Source organism: Phaethon aethereus, assembly GCF_964289735.1.
Source record: "Phaethon aethereus genome assembly, chromosome: 15".
Lineage (NCBI taxonomy): Eukaryota > Metazoa > Chordata > Aves > Phaethontiformes > Phaethontidae > Phaethon > Phaethon aethereus.
In genome coordinates, this window is record NC_138591.1 from 110,038 (window position 1) to 128,123 (window position 18,086).

General features: G+C 39.5%; 3 protein-coding genes across 3 annotated transcripts; 1 reads left to right on the forward strand and 2 right to left on the reverse strand.

The window, feature by feature from the left end:
* Nucleotides 1-834: 834 nt before the first annotated feature.
* On the reverse strand, nucleotides 835-1,286 carry UQCC4 (ubiquinol-cytochrome c reductase complex assembly factor 4; the record flags this gene model as incomplete). Its single annotated transcript, XM_082006470.1, has 2 exons — nucleotides 835-1,189; nucleotides 1,261-1,286. 2 exons carry the CDS (start codon nucleotides 1,284-1,286, stop codon nucleotides 835-837), a joined length of 381 nt encoding a protein of 126 aa, XP_081862596.1.
* Nucleotides 1,287-2,172: 886 nt separating this feature from the next.
* Nucleotides 2,173-11,611, reverse strand: GNPTG (N-acetylglucosamine-1-phosphate transferase subunit gamma; the record flags this gene model as incomplete). Its single annotated transcript, XM_082006520.1, has 11 exons — nucleotides 11,542-11,611; nucleotides 11,399-11,453; nucleotides 11,047-11,114; nucleotides 8,872-8,926; nucleotides 8,674-8,757; nucleotides 7,518-7,611; nucleotides 5,858-5,972; nucleotides 5,213-5,295; nucleotides 4,814-4,942; nucleotides 3,361-3,442; nucleotides 2,173-2,297 (listed from the first exon to the last, which is right to left on the reverse strand). The coding sequence occupies exons 1-11, from the start codon at nucleotides 11,585-11,587 to the stop codon at nucleotides 2,173-2,175; spliced, it is 936 nt and encodes a 311-aa protein (XP_081862646.1). The 5' UTR covers nucleotides 11,588-11,611.
* A 66-nt stretch (nucleotides 11,612-11,677) lies between these two features.
* Nucleotides 11,678-15,899, forward strand: TSR3 (TSR3 ribosome maturation factor; the record flags this gene model as incomplete). Its single annotated transcript, XM_082006547.1, has 6 exons — nucleotides 11,678-11,774; nucleotides 11,902-12,118; nucleotides 12,949-13,142; nucleotides 13,984-14,154; nucleotides 15,588-15,651; nucleotides 15,729-15,899. The coding sequence occupies 6 exons, from the start codon at nucleotides 11,678-11,680 to the stop codon at nucleotides 15,874-15,876; spliced, it is 891 nt and encodes a 296-aa protein (XP_081862673.1). The 3' UTR covers nucleotides 15,877-15,899.
* Between the last annotated feature and the right edge of the window lie 2,187 nt (nucleotides 15,900-18,086).

The following is an 18,086-nucleotide window of genomic DNA, read 5'->3' on the forward strand; positions in this document are numbered from 1 at the left end:
TTAGGAATTTTAATGGCTCAAAAAGTTTTGCATTTTTACATTGGAAAGCTTAAAATAATGCCTCTAACTTTGAAGGGAACCAAGTTGCTTAGTAGCTTAGATTCTTCCTCTCCCAAGAAAAGTCTCCAGAGTGTGCAAGTTTGAGTATCGATGAATCTGTAGGAAAAACTAGATACTAAATTTTTCAATGAAACTAGGGTTTTCCTCCCCAGTATAATGCAAGCCAATCACTTTGCTGCAAAGATCTTTTACCAATAATGATCAGCTAAATCAGGCATGCCTAAAAAGTTCCAGTCTAGAAAACAAGCACCAACTCTGCATTGAGGGTTGAAGAAGGTAATAATTTCTACATTATTTAGTAGAATTACAAAAAAAGACCAGAACACAAAGAATCACATATTAATGAATCATACATTTACAGTTGTCTTCAATGTAAGTTGAACATACTCTGTGACTAGCAAAATATCAAATGAAGGTCACCTTCAGCAGCAATTTTACAGACTTAGAGCTTTGGTATTTAATACACTGTACATTTAAGAAAAATAATCCATGGAAAAGAGATGGGTTGTACAACACACATCTTCAAATGCAAGCTGATTAGCAATGCATCCTGTTCATCCCTACCGTACAATGCAGGAAGAAACTACTCCTTGCACTACTAAGCTAAGACCAGCATAGAAAGCAGCACAATACATGAAGGAATCAAGCTTTCAAGATAAGGCAGCCAACTGACTGAAAAAACAAGTTTTCCCACTAAAGTATCAGTACAACTTTTAACCAGGTGAATGCCAGCAAACTTCAGGCAGCTTCTTCACTGCAGTCGCACTCCCGTTCTCACTTCTCCTTCTGCGGTTGCACGGGAGCATTGCTTTTTTGGGCCACATCTAAAGAGTCCACGATCTGACCGGAGAAAACTGCTTCCAATCGCTCATCAATCTCCGTTTTTTCCCTTAACACACACCACAGCAACAGCCCAGCGCCCAGCAGACTGACAGGCAGCACCTTCCCCCACGGCCTCTCGTGGTCACTCCCCATAGACCGGCTGACGCTCCACACCCGCGGACTGGCCTTGCTGGCGGAGAAGGGGATGGCCCCCCCGCCTTCCGAATCCGCGCCCGCCGCGCCCTCTGGGCCCCGCCGCCGCGCCAGCCACCTTCGGGGGCCAGGCAGGCGCAGGGAGCACCGCGCCCTGCAAAGACACACGCGTCAGGGGAGCGGAGCGCGCAGCCAGCACCCGCGGCCCCACACCCGCCACCTCACCGCGAGCGGCCCAGCGCCCAGCTCATCCTGGCGCAACGCCCCGCCCGGCTCTTCCCTGCGCTGCCCGGAAGCGGAAGCGCCGGTGGCCGCAGGCTCGCCCACAGGCTCGCGGGCGGTCTGCCCGGGCACAGGGGGCAGTGGGGCGGGGACGGCGCGAGGTGCCGCGGGGAGAGCGCGCGGTTGTTGCCGACGTGGGGGCAGCCGAAACGACGAAGGAGTGCGGGAGGCCCGCGCGCTCGCCTCCCGGCAGGTTCACGAACCGGACGGTAGGAGGAGGCAAAACGACTGGAGACGGCGTTCTCGCGTTCGCCGACTCCTACAGTAATGTTTCCAGAGCTTGTGTTGGAAGGGCCCATTTTATTCCATATTGTGTACAGAGAATTGCCATGTATTCCCTTAACTATTCGTTTAAAACAATTTGGTGTTTTCATACCACCTTTCCATCACATCCTGAACAGCTATCCATCGACCTCAGAAGACAGGTGGGTAGAGTAGCGCATTATGCACTGCTGTGGTAGAAAACATTTTAGTGTACAGATAAAACAGCATGTCCTTAATACTGTAATTATTACCCTTCATACAACATCTTACAGCAATACTCTTGAACTATTTTGTATTTACACCACCTGTTACCATGCTTGATCAAAGAAAGTAACAGGCCTGGGACTGGAGACATAGAATATGTAAACCTATGCCCATTACCATCCTTAGCAAAGAAGTTTTACAAATGTCTTCAGAAACTAGCCACCTGTTCTCAGTCATGGTGAGCCCTCAGTCCCATTATGTTCCCTTTGCTTTAGGGCAGAAATTCAGAAAGTCAAGAATACTTGCAGAAGGTAAATCTAGTGCCACAATACACTTTGAACTTGCTTGACATTCTGTACGAACTTGCTGTTTACCACCCAAGTTTCTTCATAGTGTGTCATTCCAAATTCCTGTATCGCCATGCAGGTGGTCATCATCCTTTGACCCATTAAAAACAGTTGTCACTGCAGTTGCCAGTTGGTGACTTACATGTTCAACACTGGTATTTTCAGCTGTAATATTTAGTTTAAGACATCAGTTATTTCTGCTTTTAAACACCAAAATATTTTTGTCATAGAATTCACTAAATAGTTTTGAAGTAAGTCATCTAGAGTAAGCTGTGAATTCTGCTTTTTATTATACAGTTCTAATATGCAATAATTAAGTTCTCACGCAGAAATACTGTGCAAGTTACATAGTTAATAGTTCAAATACGCAGATAAAATGTTTTACAAAAATTCTAATATGGTGAATTTTCCCTAGAAAAGAAAGTCATCACTTTAAAAAAAAAAACAGAGAATAAAGTTTCTCAAAACAAGAAGAAGAAAAAAATTAAGGATGTCACTAATTTTAAGCTAACTTAATTAGCTCAAAGGTTCATTGTTTTCTTGAGGTGCCAGTTCTGAACATAAAAGGTGTAAATATATGTTCCGGGAAATTAAATCCTCCTCAGAGAAATAGCTGATGTAATGGCATGATGGACTGGAAGGAATTGGAAGGGGGAACAAAAAACCAAAAAAACCCCACCCCAAAAACACCTTGTCTGGAATTAATCCAGATAAGCATTGCTTCTTCATAGCAAGCACCAAACAGTCTTTCCTTCTAAGAACTGCATGGGGTATGGTACTTACCTAACAGAAACCAAACAGAAGGAAGAGCTGACTAAGAAAGGATAAAAACAGTTCAGATACAGAGAACATTTCAAGTGTTCTTGAAGAAGTCAAGCCTTGTGGTTGACTATGCAGAAAATGGAGTTACTTAAAAGATGATTATGTGCTATGAATGCTCTAACACTGATTTTCTTTGGCACCTTAAGTACTGGAGACAAAAGTCAAATACAACAGCAGTGAAAGTTTTTCTATAAAGCTAAAATTTCAAATCATCAACAGGTTTTTGGGGGGCAGAATAAGTCCTCTTGCACAGGAATCAAGACCTAAGTACTTACTAAAAACTTCGTCTACTGAATCTTACCTCCATATATGACAGATTATTTAATCCTTGCTGTAACTGAAAACAACATTTGGGTATTCGCATTCTGAAGACAATAATGAAAAAGAACGATACCAAAAAACTCACCAGTATTTCCTTTGTATGCAATACCATGCTGACTCAATAAATCTCTAAGTTTTTTTATTTCTTTAGAAAGTTGCTTGTATTCCTAAGAAAGAAAATACATTTAAACTGGTTCTCCCCCTCTCCAAATGCATATATAAAACGGGAGTTTATAAAAACTAATGAGTTTGTGCACAGCTGTTAGAGCTTTTGACTTTAAAGATAAACTGCTTATTCCAAGAACAAGGTGCAAATTTTATAAAAAGATATATTTCTATGTTGCCAAAACAGGAGCCAGCTTTTTCCAATGCTAAGAGTAAAAATTAGGAGTGCTTTCTGTAACTATTATGGATCTATCCTCTAACTAGCATTTTATCATAGCACACAACTGCATTCATAAGTTTGCTACAGGACTAGCCTTGCATTATTTTATATAACAATGCTAGTCTGGAAATTGTCACTTCCTCAACTCTTGATCTAGTAACTTCATGTTCTTGCTTTCATCAGTTTCTATTAATTTAAAGAGCCAGGGATTGCTTAGTACTTTTGAGACTCAAACCACATACCTGAAATCTCGAAGAAGCCCCAGTTGTTCGTTGTGTTTCATTTTTTACACAGATTAAGAAAGAGCAAAAGATTTAACTATTTAAGATTCTGTGGTTACCAAACAGCCAACTTCATGTCAATTAAGCTATGATGAAGCCAGAAAAAGACGTACGAATTATTAAATACTGTAGGTATTGCAGGTGGGTTGGACCAGATGACCTTTAAAGGTCCCTTCCAACCCAAACTATTCTATGATTCTATAAATTACTACATGATGTTTTGTCTTTGCTACATTTTCAAATAAAATGACAACAGCAGCTTCTTCTCTACATTATAATGAGTTAATTCCCTTCCATGCTCTTCTTTTGATGTTCAGCTTGCACTCTTTTAGGCTGAGAACACCTTCTACCTCTATTTTCCCCATTTCAATTCTGCTGCAGGACTGTTCACATACATGAAAGTCATTCAGAAATGGACACAGAATAGATCATTCTGCCTTTTCCTTTTGTAACGGCCAATGCATTCTGACACAAGTCTGGGTAATTATCCGCAGAGAGAAGTGTCAACGTTCCCAAGGCTGGTTACGCATTTATTTTCACTAGTAATTTCTTCCTATTTCCAGATTGATATTGCCCAGAAACAGTACTTACTAGGTGTTCATAACCCAAGTGCCTACACTAATTCCTACATACTCCCCCATTTTCTTATTGGGCATTCAGTTGTGGTGGTTTGGTTTTCACTTAAGGGCTAGAACAAAGATATCAAATCACTCTGTATGCAGACAAGTTACATATTGAAACCAGAAAAGATAATCCCATGAATAGATTTCAGCTGAATCAAAAGAGTATTTACATAATGCTGTCACACTGATACTATCATACAGTATAAAGATGGCAATTTAATTCCACATTGTAAATATTACTCTCTATACCTTACTGCACTTCTCCACTGTTTCAAACTCCAGACTTATTTTCTTGTTCTGTTTCTCAACGTCCTGTTCTTCTGTTGCTTTTAGAAGTCCTGCTTCCTCAAAAATATCTTTCAGTATTTTTCTGTATCCCTAAAAAACAAAGTTTCCAAAAGACAACAGAGCAATCCACGCCAGACTTATCTCTGTTTGCAATTTGCACTGGCCATTCCAATTCCTCAAACTTCACTGTAGAAAACATTACAATCACCAGCCGTTACAGCAGTTACAGAGCACAAAAATTTCTATTTGCCAACTGCAGAATATATGCAGCCATTCCAAAAGGAGAAACTGCAGAAGCCATGTTTGGCTATTTAACACTAATTGTTCTTTACCAAACAGAGTTGGAAGGAATTAACAAACCTGGTCAGTTATTAGTTCATCATACAGAAGCTGCTCTGCTTCATCCCACTTCCTTTGTAATGCTTCAGTCAGAGTCGGATAAACTGAAAAATGGAAGTCAAACCGTGTAAAAACCAACAGCACTGTCCTGCATTAGTTAAATGCTCCTCTAGTAGCATGCAAGCGTATTTGTTTTAAGAACTCAATGTTTCTATACAGTACATATAGTCTGCTATATAGTACTGCTTTCAAGAGTTGGGGTTAAATTTAAATTCCGCTTCACGCATTTAAAGTTTCTGGGGAATGCCACCGACCAAAATTTCTTATTTCCAGCTAGAAGGCCTCATATTTCTTTGTTGAATGTAATTCTAACTGAGCTCCCCCTTTCTGTAATGTAAGTAAATGAGCAGCTGCTACAGGGCTGATTCCTACAACCAGTCCATGAAAAAAAAGCAAAAAAACACTGGGCCTATACTAGTAATGACAATTTATTTGAGAAATACTTTTGTGTTATAATGATTGGGATTTAAAATACACTTCATAGTATATGTTACATTTAATACTCATTTATATCAAGTTACAAACTCAAGGAACCTTAAAATTTACACTCTGAGTTTGGCATAACATGCCAGCTGCTCCACACACAAATGATTTTCTAAATCTTACCTAAAAGAGAGTGGGGATGGCACACAAGAGGAGTCTCAAACATCAGAGAGTAAACACAAGTACTTGGCTCAGACACATAAGCCAATTTATTGCTCTTTCCACAAACAAGATGAACCTAAACATCAGTAAAAACAAAGATGAGAGAAACACCCCCACACTAAACAGGACCAGCATTGATGATCAATTTGATCCCTTCCAGTGCTAGAAGATGCATTTCTGTACATATTGTCATGTCAAATTTTCAAGTGCTGTCACCCATAGAAAAAGATTCACAGCAAGCATATCTTCAAATTATTTTCTCAAATGCAAAAATTGCTTCCTCTAATGGAAAATGATCCCCCACACCTATCATTGTTCCTTGGACTCCCAAGCACCATATTTACAGCAAGAATGAGAGTAAAATGAAGGGTGAATAGGACAACCTTTATAATCTCATCTAACAGAAGCATAATTCACTTAAATTTTAGTTCTGACCAATGTGCTAAATAAAGAGAAAAATACACATCTACCCTGTAGAAATTTGTTTTCATTTTCAAACTTGCAGCATCAGTTATTTTCTCTCTGTTCAAAACTAAATGCCAGTGAAAGATTTAAATCACAAAGGTCATACAAGAATAGTATTCTTTCTGGAGCCCCTATGGCAGATAAAGATGTTAACAAGGCACCTGCATTACAATGCAGAGTATTTTCACCTTGGCCAAGATATTTTGTCCTTATCCCATCCTCACATTAGCTATTATTTCAACTATATATGCCTCTCTCTTAAATATTGTATTGTCACCCATCATTGTACTTTAACTCTTCTTCACAATAGTGATATGCGTCACCAGGGCATGTGAGGTTTAATTCACTGTATCTGTAAAACTGTGTAATACACTGAAATGGGAGGTGGACAAAGAAAACCATTAATGAATAAAAGGATAAAGGACATGTGCAAATCATCTGCCACACATTGGGCAACTCTCAGACACCCTTCCTTACCCTTCTACTTGAATAGTTTCTTGGCACAGAGACTGTATGAATGTGAAAAGGAACATTTTAAACACTCAACAAAACAAGAATTTTTTACTTTTTCTTTAAAATGTACTCACACCAGAATCTGCTTCTCTTGAGTTGGTTCATATGTCACTCCCATATATTCAATTCCTTCCTTAATTCTCCTTGCATGCCCTCTGCTCTTGTTTTAACACCTTACTTAGCTTAGCACACTGTTGTTAACTGCCTAGTTCTTTTCCCTCTTTCATGGATGTTCTTAGTACAATACGCTGGCATCTTAAATTCAAGAAATAGCAGTTTTTCTTTATTTTTCCTGACACAAATTACAAAGCAGTGTATGTTTCTACAGCAGTGATAATACCAGAATATTCCACTCTATCAAGTGGATGATATGTTGAGTCAAGGAAATTTCTTGTTTCTATCAAGGAAAAAAGGAGTTAAAAGTGACCAGTGTGAACATGTAAGTAAACGTCTTCAAAATTTTATCCTGATTTTAGCTTGCCTCCTCCATCCATTCACCTAGCTGCTACAGGAATTCATCTTTATGTTTTACATCACATCTTAAATGATGACTTCTTCAAGGTAGGAATGCTTCAGTCTGTAGAGTGTCATCAGTGTGTGTAGAGTCATGCTGTCTGAATTAGCATAGTCTAGGTTATTATACCTTTGTCTGTCTGCTCTTAGTTTCACATGAGTCTCCTTCCCTCATCCACATTCCAACAAATGTGTTGTTGTCAATTTCCCATTCATGCCAGATTCTGAAAAAACAGGACATAATTCTATTTTAAGTTACTGGAAAGAAGAAGGTGAGCACTCAGGAAGAAAAACAGGAATACCCTTACGCCATGTTAAATTTAACTGTATATACTTCATTTTTGTTGGCTTAGTATTTCCATTTCTTACAGCCAAGCCCTTATAAAACAGCGTAGTTTGTTACCCAGGCTGCTGTATGCGGCACATGAACATTACTTTGAGATCACTGTTTTGGATCAGCTTTCAGTTTGCAAACCATTTTCACTTACAAATCCATGTTTAAATCCAATAAAATACAGCTTATAGGTCAATCCCACAACAAATTCCAAGATGCTATGTACCCTGTGCAACTCAAATTGTTTGCAGGATTTCTAGTGCTGGTGAGAGCACCTACAAAAAATAGTCTCTACTTCTGCTAGTCCTAAAGCCAATGATACTCTCAACATCTTGATGTACCCTTTTTCTCTCATATTGGCTCACTAATTATTGTTCACATAGGGAAAAAAAATATATCTATATACAAAATATACAAAATATTTTGAAAAGCAGTAATTTTAAAGCAGTGCTCTGGTTTATAATTAAATTTATTTTAGGTCTTATGATTTGGATACTCTGGGGTCTTTGAATACTTTGGGATATTTTTTGGGTCTACATTGAGTCTTTTATTACCTTTTATTAAATATGTTTAACACAACCACATAGGCATAAAGCACTCATTTAATTTTGTAAGGTTATATTCAACTTGAAGTGAAAATAGTTAAAAGACATGAAATCTTTGTTAATATAAGCTGTAGTTACACATTATTGAATTTCACACATTAACATATCACACCTGCAGTTGGCACTGGTTATTAATCAGCCTCCAGCTAAAACAGGAGGTTAATATTTATCAACGAAAAAATCTGAATTTTTCAAGACAGGATATTTTTATGCATAACACCATGGGAACTACAATGACCTAAGCTGACCAATAAAAGAACCTTGATTTTAAAACTGACTCCTTTTTGACAATCTGTAAAATGGTCTGCTAACAACATAGGTAAAACTTAAAGGTCTAAAAGCCTCACCCTAAAATCCCACTATAGGCATTCCATCGAAAAGTCTGCTCATGCTGAGTGACATTATGGAAAGGACAAAACTCATACTTGTACCTTAAAAGGAAAAAAAAAAAAGAAAAAGAAAATAAGAAATGTTTCAGACTGAAATGAAAAACTAGTTAATTTCTAATAAATATATAGAATCAAATAGCCAAATCCATTACTCACGTGGATTCCACAAAACTGAAACACTTGCCAGCAAGCCTAAAGAGATGTGCAGGGCCTAAAAACACCACAAAATGACATCAAGGAAGAATAATGTTTTTGTTAAATTTAAGCAAGTTACTGTGGTGACAAAACTGCAAGGAGTATGTGACAAATTTAGTTTTCCACTCTACATAAGGAAATTTGGATCTTCCATATGGGTTACTGTAAGTTCCCACTCGTGCTATATTGGTTTGCATCATGATCTTTAACATTTTTCATCTTCAATACTCAGTGAAATAGATAAGCCTCTTCTACGATAGAAATAAGAAACCTGTATACAAACAAATATTTGGAGGCCAGATCCATAAAAGGAATCATCAGTGCTGATCTTTCCAAAATCTAACATTAAAATCACTAGAACTCTTGCTTGGCTGCTGTCTGTCCCCAGTCCTCCAGTTTATACTAGTAAAGCCCATTTGCTCAGAATATTGACAGTGATGCGTGTTTAAGTTTCACAGATTCTCAAACTAGATACTGCTTTTCACAGTTTGCCTTTGCAGTCTGATCCAGTTAGTATTCAATAAGAGAAATCTTTTAATGTCAGGTCAGCAGTTACAATTCTACTCCTGTAGAACTGACCATTCCAGCCTCGCTGTCAAAGAAATCCAAGACAGGTAACTTGTCAATCAAAAAAGGACCAAAAGTTCTGAACTATGTGCTATAGGGGTATTTCAGTGTCCCTGGTTTAAGGTAATTTTGCATGGAATGATTAAATATTTGTGAGGACAGGACACAAAAAGAGATCACAAAGCAAATAAAATAAAACCCCACCCCGGATTGCAATTCCCCCCTGCCAGGATTGCTTATGTACTTTTTCCAAAGATCTAGACAAGCCATCCTATAAACAAAGATCAGACCATCAGAATCATGCCTTCCAGAATGCCCTAACGACTGGGATACTGGCAGGTTCTCTTTCCCATGTGTTTTTTTCTCACTGTATGATCTTGCATTTCATTCTACAGATTATCACCAGCTCGGACAAAGGGTTTGCCCTTCTACTACATGCAATCTGTGCCTTAGCGATTACGATGCTCTCCCCACAGAGGAAGAAAAGCAAGTTTGAATGTCCCTGAGGAATGCATTAAACTCATGCCTCCATTTCCTGGGCAAATGCTCTAAAGGAGAAATTATAAGAACTACTACCCCAGCTCTCTTGTAAAAGAAAAGAACGAGTAAGGTTTCCATGCTAAAGACATAATTGTGCAAGACAGGGATCCATGCCCTAGATTCCAGTGCCATAGACACTCCCAATTTTTGGCTACATGTAAGTTCCCTGATCCAGCAAAAAAGGATTTCTAGTATACTCTCCTCTTAACTTTTTTCCCTGCTATTTTTGGCATCTTTCCATTCAGCATTCTAACTATTACTAATCCCATTTATAACTATTTCACTTTTCACATGCAGTATATATGAAAGAATTTATACATTTCATTTGGGTTTATGAAGATATTAAGCATAATCACGTTCAATGACACCATACGAAAATGCCTTTCTTGAACCTGAACAAGGTTTAATTCTGTGCCTAAGGTTAGCAGTAAAGACAAGAGTTATTTCCTTTTGCTTACTCTTTGCATTCAATGTTTATTTTATCTACTCTCCTCCATATATGGAGAATCCTGTTTATTTTTATTTTCCTTATGTTTAGATTCCTGTTTGGTTTGCTAAAGTGGTGGATTTATATTGCAGCACACAGACTTTGTGTGTGAAACTAAGCCTTTGTGTCTTGTTCCAAGAATGCTCATATGACTTTTTTAGAACAATTTTTGAGTACTATCAGATGATGGGATGACTTCTCTATGACAACCTCAAGGATGTCAGGGATTGTTTCAAAAAGTCTGTAGAAAGAATCAGAAGGATCTGTGACTGGCTCAAAAAACAGAGAATCAAACATATAGCTAGCACTGTGACAAAAGCAGTCCAAACAGCACTGGGACATGGCACACCAAAGACGTTAATCTAGGTTTTAACCCTTCAGAAGCACAATAAAATATATTTGCCCATGCTTATTTTCCAGGATGCTCATAAAATGACAAATAAAATTAATCTTTGCCTGTATAAAGTCAAGGTAGACTATTCTGCAAATGGCCATCACTAAATGATGAAAACTCTACAAAAAAAGGTAATGCTTGCATATACCTGATATTGCAGATGGGGACATCTTTGGCTGCAGCCTATTTGTCTGAGGCAAGAATGGGTTATTCAGCCTTTCAAAAGAAAGAGAGTTAAACGTTTAAGACAGAGTTATGCATCTGGCTGTGGTTATATCCTCCTCTACCCGAGTGTCCCAACACCTACAGCCACACACGACGCACGGCGAGCGGAGACCCCTGCCGCGGGCCCAGCAGCGGAGCCGGCAGAACTGCCCCAACCCAGCCAGGCCCGCCCTTCCCCAGAGGAACGGACAGGCTGGAGCGGGCAGAGCAGCAGATGAACCCGACCCGCCGAGTCCGGGTGGGTGGCGGGACACGGCGAGCGGGCAGCCACGTACCCGAAAGTGTTCGGCTCCTCCACGATCTTCATCTTCCCTGCCCAGGCGAAAAGACCTGCCAAGCAGAGAGCAGTTGACTGCGACGGGCTGGCGGACCGACCCACGGACCCACCCGCTCACCCCGCGCCTGCCCCCGCGCTCACCCAGCGTCGCGCCCAGCGCCGCCAGCAGCAGCCGGGCGGCCGCCATCACCTCTTCCGCTGAAAACGGAAGGGCGCGGGGCCGCGGAGCCACAGGGCGGACGCTCCGCCCAGGCGCGGGACTGTGGAGCACGGTACCATGGAGTATGGCCGGCGCGCTGCTCCGCGGAGGGGCGGACGACGCGGCGCTCGCAGCCTCGACACCTTCGCGGCGGAAGCGGAGGCCGCGCTGAGAGGTGTGGGAGCGTGCGGCTGCCGCCGGGCCGAGCGGCGGCGCGGCCTGGCCAGGACCGGGCGGGACCCCGGGTCCTGCCCTGAGCCCTGCCGCGGCGCCGTGCCCTAATGCGCGCCTGCTGTTTTCAGTTTGCCTAGAGGGCGAGGAGGCCGCGAAGCGGGGCGCCCGGGAGGTGAGGTTCCCGTGTCCTCTTGCTATGTGGGAGCTCGGACACTGCGATCCCAAGAAATGCACCGGGAGGAAACTGGCCCGAAAAGGGTTGCTCCGAACCCTGCGCCTCCGCCAGAGATTCCCGGGCCTCGTCCTCAGTCCTCTGGCTACTGAGTATGTCTCTCCAGCTGACAGGTAAGTCCCAGGTGAGGCCTACATCCAGGTGGCCCCGCTGCCTGTTTGCGAAGCCCATGGAGGTGCAGGCTGTGAGGAAGAGCAGTTGCTTCAAATGCTGTAGTGGTGGTATACTGGGGAGGAGAACATTTTAACCACTGATTCGTGGCCAAAACTGTCATACAGAATAAATATGGCCTTTCTGTTACATTATGTTGATGCATGAACATGAGAAGTAGCACCATTTTATTAAATCAGGTTACCATTTTTACACAGCTGGTATCAGGTGAAAAAAGCATCCGTAGATCCCAATGAAAAATCGAAGTATGTGGTTTGTAGGTTAATTTCTTCAGAATCACGGGCCTATAGCAATAGTATTGTTTATGATGCCATATTCATCAGCTAGGCAGCACTATGCATTAACTAAAAAACTTGGGGGAAATGTTGAGAATGTTCTTCAAAAGTTCCTGCAGAATTTTTATAAAGATGTATTTACTCAGAGAAAAGATTAGTCTTTAGAAGTTGGCGGAGAGCCTAAATCTGAACCTTGGTGTACGTTTAAGAACATTACTATTAACCACACTCTTCACGTTATTAAACCTAGAATTTTGCACTTTCAGTTTGAAATGTATGGATATTTTTTGCCATATGCATGTTCAGAGTAAAAGCATGTTACTATTCTTTCTCATTGTATCAGATCATTTGTAAAACATCTGCTTTTTGATTGACAAAAAGGGGAGGCTTGTATGCAAATTTGTTGCCCATACAAAGTGGCAATTGTAATTCTCACTTCAACTTATTTCATCAATACAATGATAACTTTTCAAATACAGTGATGTTTCTTTTTTCAGACATGTCATTGCTCAGAGCGGAATTGCAGTCATAGATTGCTCATGGGCCAAATTAGAAGAAACTCCCTTTAAGAGAATGAGAGGAAGTCATCTACGGCTGCTGCCTTACTTGGTGGCTGCAAATCCTGTAAACTATGGTCGGCCATGCAAGCTGTCCTGCGTGGAAGCTTTTGCTGCAGCTTTTTGCATTGTTGGTAGGCTGCAATGTCTCTGATGTGAAATATGTTACCAGCAATTCTTACTATATCAGTATAGTAATTCTTAATATATCATCAGAAATGATCTGCAATAGAATAAACTGTAATGCTGTTCCACTGGTGATCACTCTGTTGAGTTTGGAATCAGATTGTCTAGCTTTCTTCCAAGTACTTGTATCCGGTAGCATAGAGGTATCTGTGGGGCCTTGATGTCAGCTACTAAACAGGATCCATAAACTGATGATCCTGGTTTTGTCAGGATGGCACTTAATGTTAGAAAAACTGTTAAAAAAATAAAAAACAAACCAGAGAAGGGAGACTCTGAATCCTTAGGCACCTTTGTCTTATTGAGAGGTAACAGCTGTCTGTTAACAGGGTCGGTTCTGGTTAAGAACAAAAGAAGTTGCCTCCTCTTGTGTTTTTTTGCAAACTCATCACAGAACTTTTTTGACAATTGAAGAGACATGCTCTACTACAGACAAATCTTACCTTTTGAAAATCTTGTATGTACAACTGCTGTCTTACTGAAGGACTGTGGGAGCTAGAGCTTGAATCGTTCATTACCTGTACAAAATATTTCTATATCTACAAACTATTTTTATATAACATTCACTAAAAGACTATGAACTTTTCTTGGATTCAGTTAGATATTTCAAGTTAAACTGAAATTTGAAAAGATTTTTAATATTTTTAAAAGTCTGAATCCCTGAACACTGAAAAAATGCTGGTAAACATCTCACTATTGTAGTGATACATGGGTATGTACTGAACTTAAAAACCTGTAAGTTGAGTGAAATGTCACACTGAAAAAGAAAACTGATCATTTATTTTGTTTTAGGATTCCCAGACCTAGCCACCATTCTTCTAAGGAAATTTAAATGGGGTAAGGCATTTATTGACTTGAACAAAAATCTCTTGGAAAAATATGCAGCCTGTCATTGTCAAGAAGAAGTGCTGAGAGTTGAAAAGGACTTTTTAGCCAGTGTCCAAGAAACACAAGAAGAAATAGGTAAGAAAAAACACAGACACACCATACACCTCCTTTTCCTAACTAGTTTCCTTACAATCTTTTCCATTAATCTCATTAAAATATTGGCAAGGTAGAAGAGCTTTGTTGAGATGTGTTGTTCTGTCTTTATACTGTGTATTCTTCTTATAAGCAAGTCTGCCTATTTTGTTCAACTCAAAAAGATGAAAACGACTGAATCAATTTAATGTATATAGTAGTATATTCACAAGGTGAACTGTGGAGCAGATACCCTGATTAAATTAGAGATATTGGAGAACTAACTAGTAATATTTTCTATGTCATATTTTCTACAACGGTTCCTCATTTTATCTACAGTTGTTAAAAGCAGAGTCTGAGTAAACAAACTAGTAATTCAGGAGGAGTATAAGAAAAATATAAGTATACAGTCTGACAGCAAGTTAGTTATATGTAAACCTAAGGAAGACCTTTAATGGACATGTTTATATAGTCCCTAATCAAGACGTTTAAAATCAGACCTATAAAGATAATGCAAATATCTTATAAGTACAGTAGTCTAGTTGATTCCCAAAATCTTCCAGTAACTTAATGGTATGCCAGTATTTCAGGCTATATTCACAGGTGAGTGCTTGGTGTCATTCAAGACAGCACAGAAAAAGCCAAATCAAATGATCAAGAATATATGAAGAGAGAATTAATGTCTTCCTTTCAAACTAGTTAAGTCCCATAGAAACAGGCCAGGGGATCACACTGTAAGGAGATGGTAGACAGCCTCTAGTTTCTCTGAACTTTGATCTCTTTGCCCTGACATGCTACGCTGAATTACATCATCGCGCTGTTTCGTGGAAGCCTAACTACTGTTACATTAAACTGAAGACGGTTCTTAAGGGACAACACTATTATGCCAAATAAAAGCACACTTTCACCCACAGTCCTCTGTATCTTCTAGATGGACTGTAGTATCAAAGCTATCACGCCTTATTTGACTCTTCTGAGGTACCAGTTCTCCCCAGCTGTGTAAGCAAGCCAGCGTAAATCTAGCCCTATCCTTACTCAGCAAGACCTAAACCTGGACAGCTGTATTTCACTTCTCAGTAGACATGAACTAACTAGATAACCCTTTTAGAACTAAACCATTCTGAGAACATCCATGTTTTCTTACCAAAAGCCTTAAAAACCTATGTTTACAGTTAGACTACCCCTAAAGAGCTACCAAACCCCTTGGGGCATGGAAAAAGAGTGAAAAGACAGGGATGGGGGACCGGTCTTGGCAGTTTTTTCTCACCTCCCCTGGTTTCTGACTGAACAACTATGGTAAACTTACCAAAGAGAGAAACCAGACTTCCTATGGCTTCCCCTCCCTGACAATAATTGTCTCTTGAAACCAAAATGAAGGCAGACCACTAAAATATGCCACCTTCATCAATGTGTGCATTTTTTCCTTCTTTTTCCAGATCCATTTGATGTTGACTCAGGAAAAGAATTTTCCAATCCCAACAGACCAATCAATTCCCCAGGGTAATGAAATTTAATTTAAATACTGTTTTTCTTGTTGCAAATTATTTCGCTTTTATAATCCTGAAAAATGTTTCCAGACTAGCACAAAGTACTGAAGAATCTGAGGAGGACAGCGGGAGCACTCTGGATGATGCCAGTGAAAGCAGTGATGAGAGCAGTCCAGAAGATGATGGTACTGTAAAGTTTCTGGAACAACAGCCAATAAATCAGCTATTTGAAAAGTAAAAAAAAACCCCCAAAAACACACCCCCCAAACCTAACCAGAAACCCCAACAAAAAACAAAAAAAAACCCCACAAAACCCCTATATACCACAAGAACATAAAAAACCCCAACAATCCCAAAGAGTTGTAACATAAAGAATTTTTCTTGTGAACAGTGTAGCTTGTTCACCCATAACTTGGTGTGCTTAGTAAATGCCTTCCTTTGGGTGAACCTCAGTCTATATGTGGGTTTGTAGGTCTATTTATGCACATAAAGGCCTTAAAAATTAAGTAACTTAAGATAATTATGGCATTTAATTATTATGTAAAGAACCTGAAGCTTAGTTATGAGTTAAAAAAAAAATATTCTAATCAATATGTCTGGAGAGTGGTATGCAGGGATTATTTTTACCCAATAGTACATTAAGTAAATGCTTCTAACTTCTGGGCTATATTTCAGCTGGAAAACATGATGAAGTTATTGCCCTGTTCCAAGTACCTACCACATAAGAAGCCTCTGACTTTTTTGCAGGCTTGAACCTGCCATATGTATTTCAACTACTCCATCTAGTTTAGGGTAAACTGACTACCTAAGCTTAAAAAGAATAAAATGCTTCCTGGAATTCTTTTAAACATCTCAGTATATCTTTTCAGTAACTTTATATGCGGGTTTTTGGGTTGGTTTTTTTTAGTCTGAGAGACAGTCCTAAGCAACATACAATGTTTTGGCACTTTATATTAAGAACTATACCATAAAATTTCAGGTAACAGCTTCAGCATTCTCATTACTTGAAGTGGCACTCTACAAAGTCAGAAATACACATTGTCTGGCCCTTAAAGATTTGAGTCAGAGACTCCCATCAACACTAGTATCTTCGTTCACTTTTCCATATGCCTGCCAGTTTGTATAGTGAAAGTGCAGCTGCTAGCAGTTGTCTTCTGTACATTTAAATAGAATACTCTCTTGAGTTTACAGCACCCGACTGGAACTTGTTTAAACCTAAACTTCAGCTACCCTCCAGTAGAATTGGAGGTACTGAGTACAATTCATAGTGATACCTTCTTATATAAAAGTTCTTCAAGTCACAGCAAGATTTTCACCTCTTGACCCTCTTGTACTAGAGAGATTAAATGCTAGCCCTGCTGGAGCTAGAACTGGGAGTCACAGAAGCAGTTTTAGTGGTACAAATATTCCATTTCTCTTTAAAAAGAAAGAAAAGAAACCCAAGTAAATGAGTTTAACAGGAAATCTTTTCCTTTAACTCAGTTTGTCAGTCACTCACTTTCCCAATCCAAGCATCTGAAGTCTCCCAAATCAGCTGTTGTAATAAAGATTTCTAGATAGTGACAAGGAAACAATCCTACACAATTTTTAAAGGACTGAGCATAATGTCAATGTAGCTGTTCTAATTTGGGGGAATGCTTTATGTTATAAAGGTATTGTAATCAAATGCAGGCAAGCAGAACAGATCTGAGAAGAGAGCTGTATTACACTTAAAATAACTTAAGTGTCTAGCAGTAGCCATTTTTTAATAAAAAAGCACTGAAGAAGCTACAGCTCAGATGGAATAAAGCTTTTCACACTTCATTTTTTTTGCAGAATGATTTTGACTAAAAAATACAATTAAAAAAGCAGTGAAAGTTTAATAGAGGCCATACCAGCTTGACATACATGAAAATAACTTACATATTTAACTGATTTCCTTTACAGAAGGAAACTAATTGCATAGAGCACGTCCTTTTCCTGAAAGCTATATACATTAACATATGGAAGAAGGCACAGAAGTATTTTTGATAAACGAGTACCATGTAAAATCCCCAGTTGCTTCTATTACTGTTCATATCAGTCTAATGCCTGTGTTATTTTATGTTAATGTGGTCACACCAGTATGTTGATCCCATTATGCACATTAAGCAGCTGGTCTCTAGCTAGTCATGAATATCATTCGAGCTGTTTAAGGAATTGATCAAAGTTGAATAGTTGCAATTACCATGCTGGGCCCAAAGAAGGGGCACATTGATGTTGGGGGTGAGGGCAGAGAAAAGAAATGAAGGCAATATCTAAACAAAGTGCAGCATCACAGGCCTTAAAAACAGGACTTGCACTGAAGTGTGTTCCAAGCCACTTAAATGGCAGTCTTTTAATAATTTTAATGAAGATAAATGAAACAAAGCCCTTTATATAAACAGTTTATTTACTCTAAACAGCAACACAGACAGAACGCCATATAAA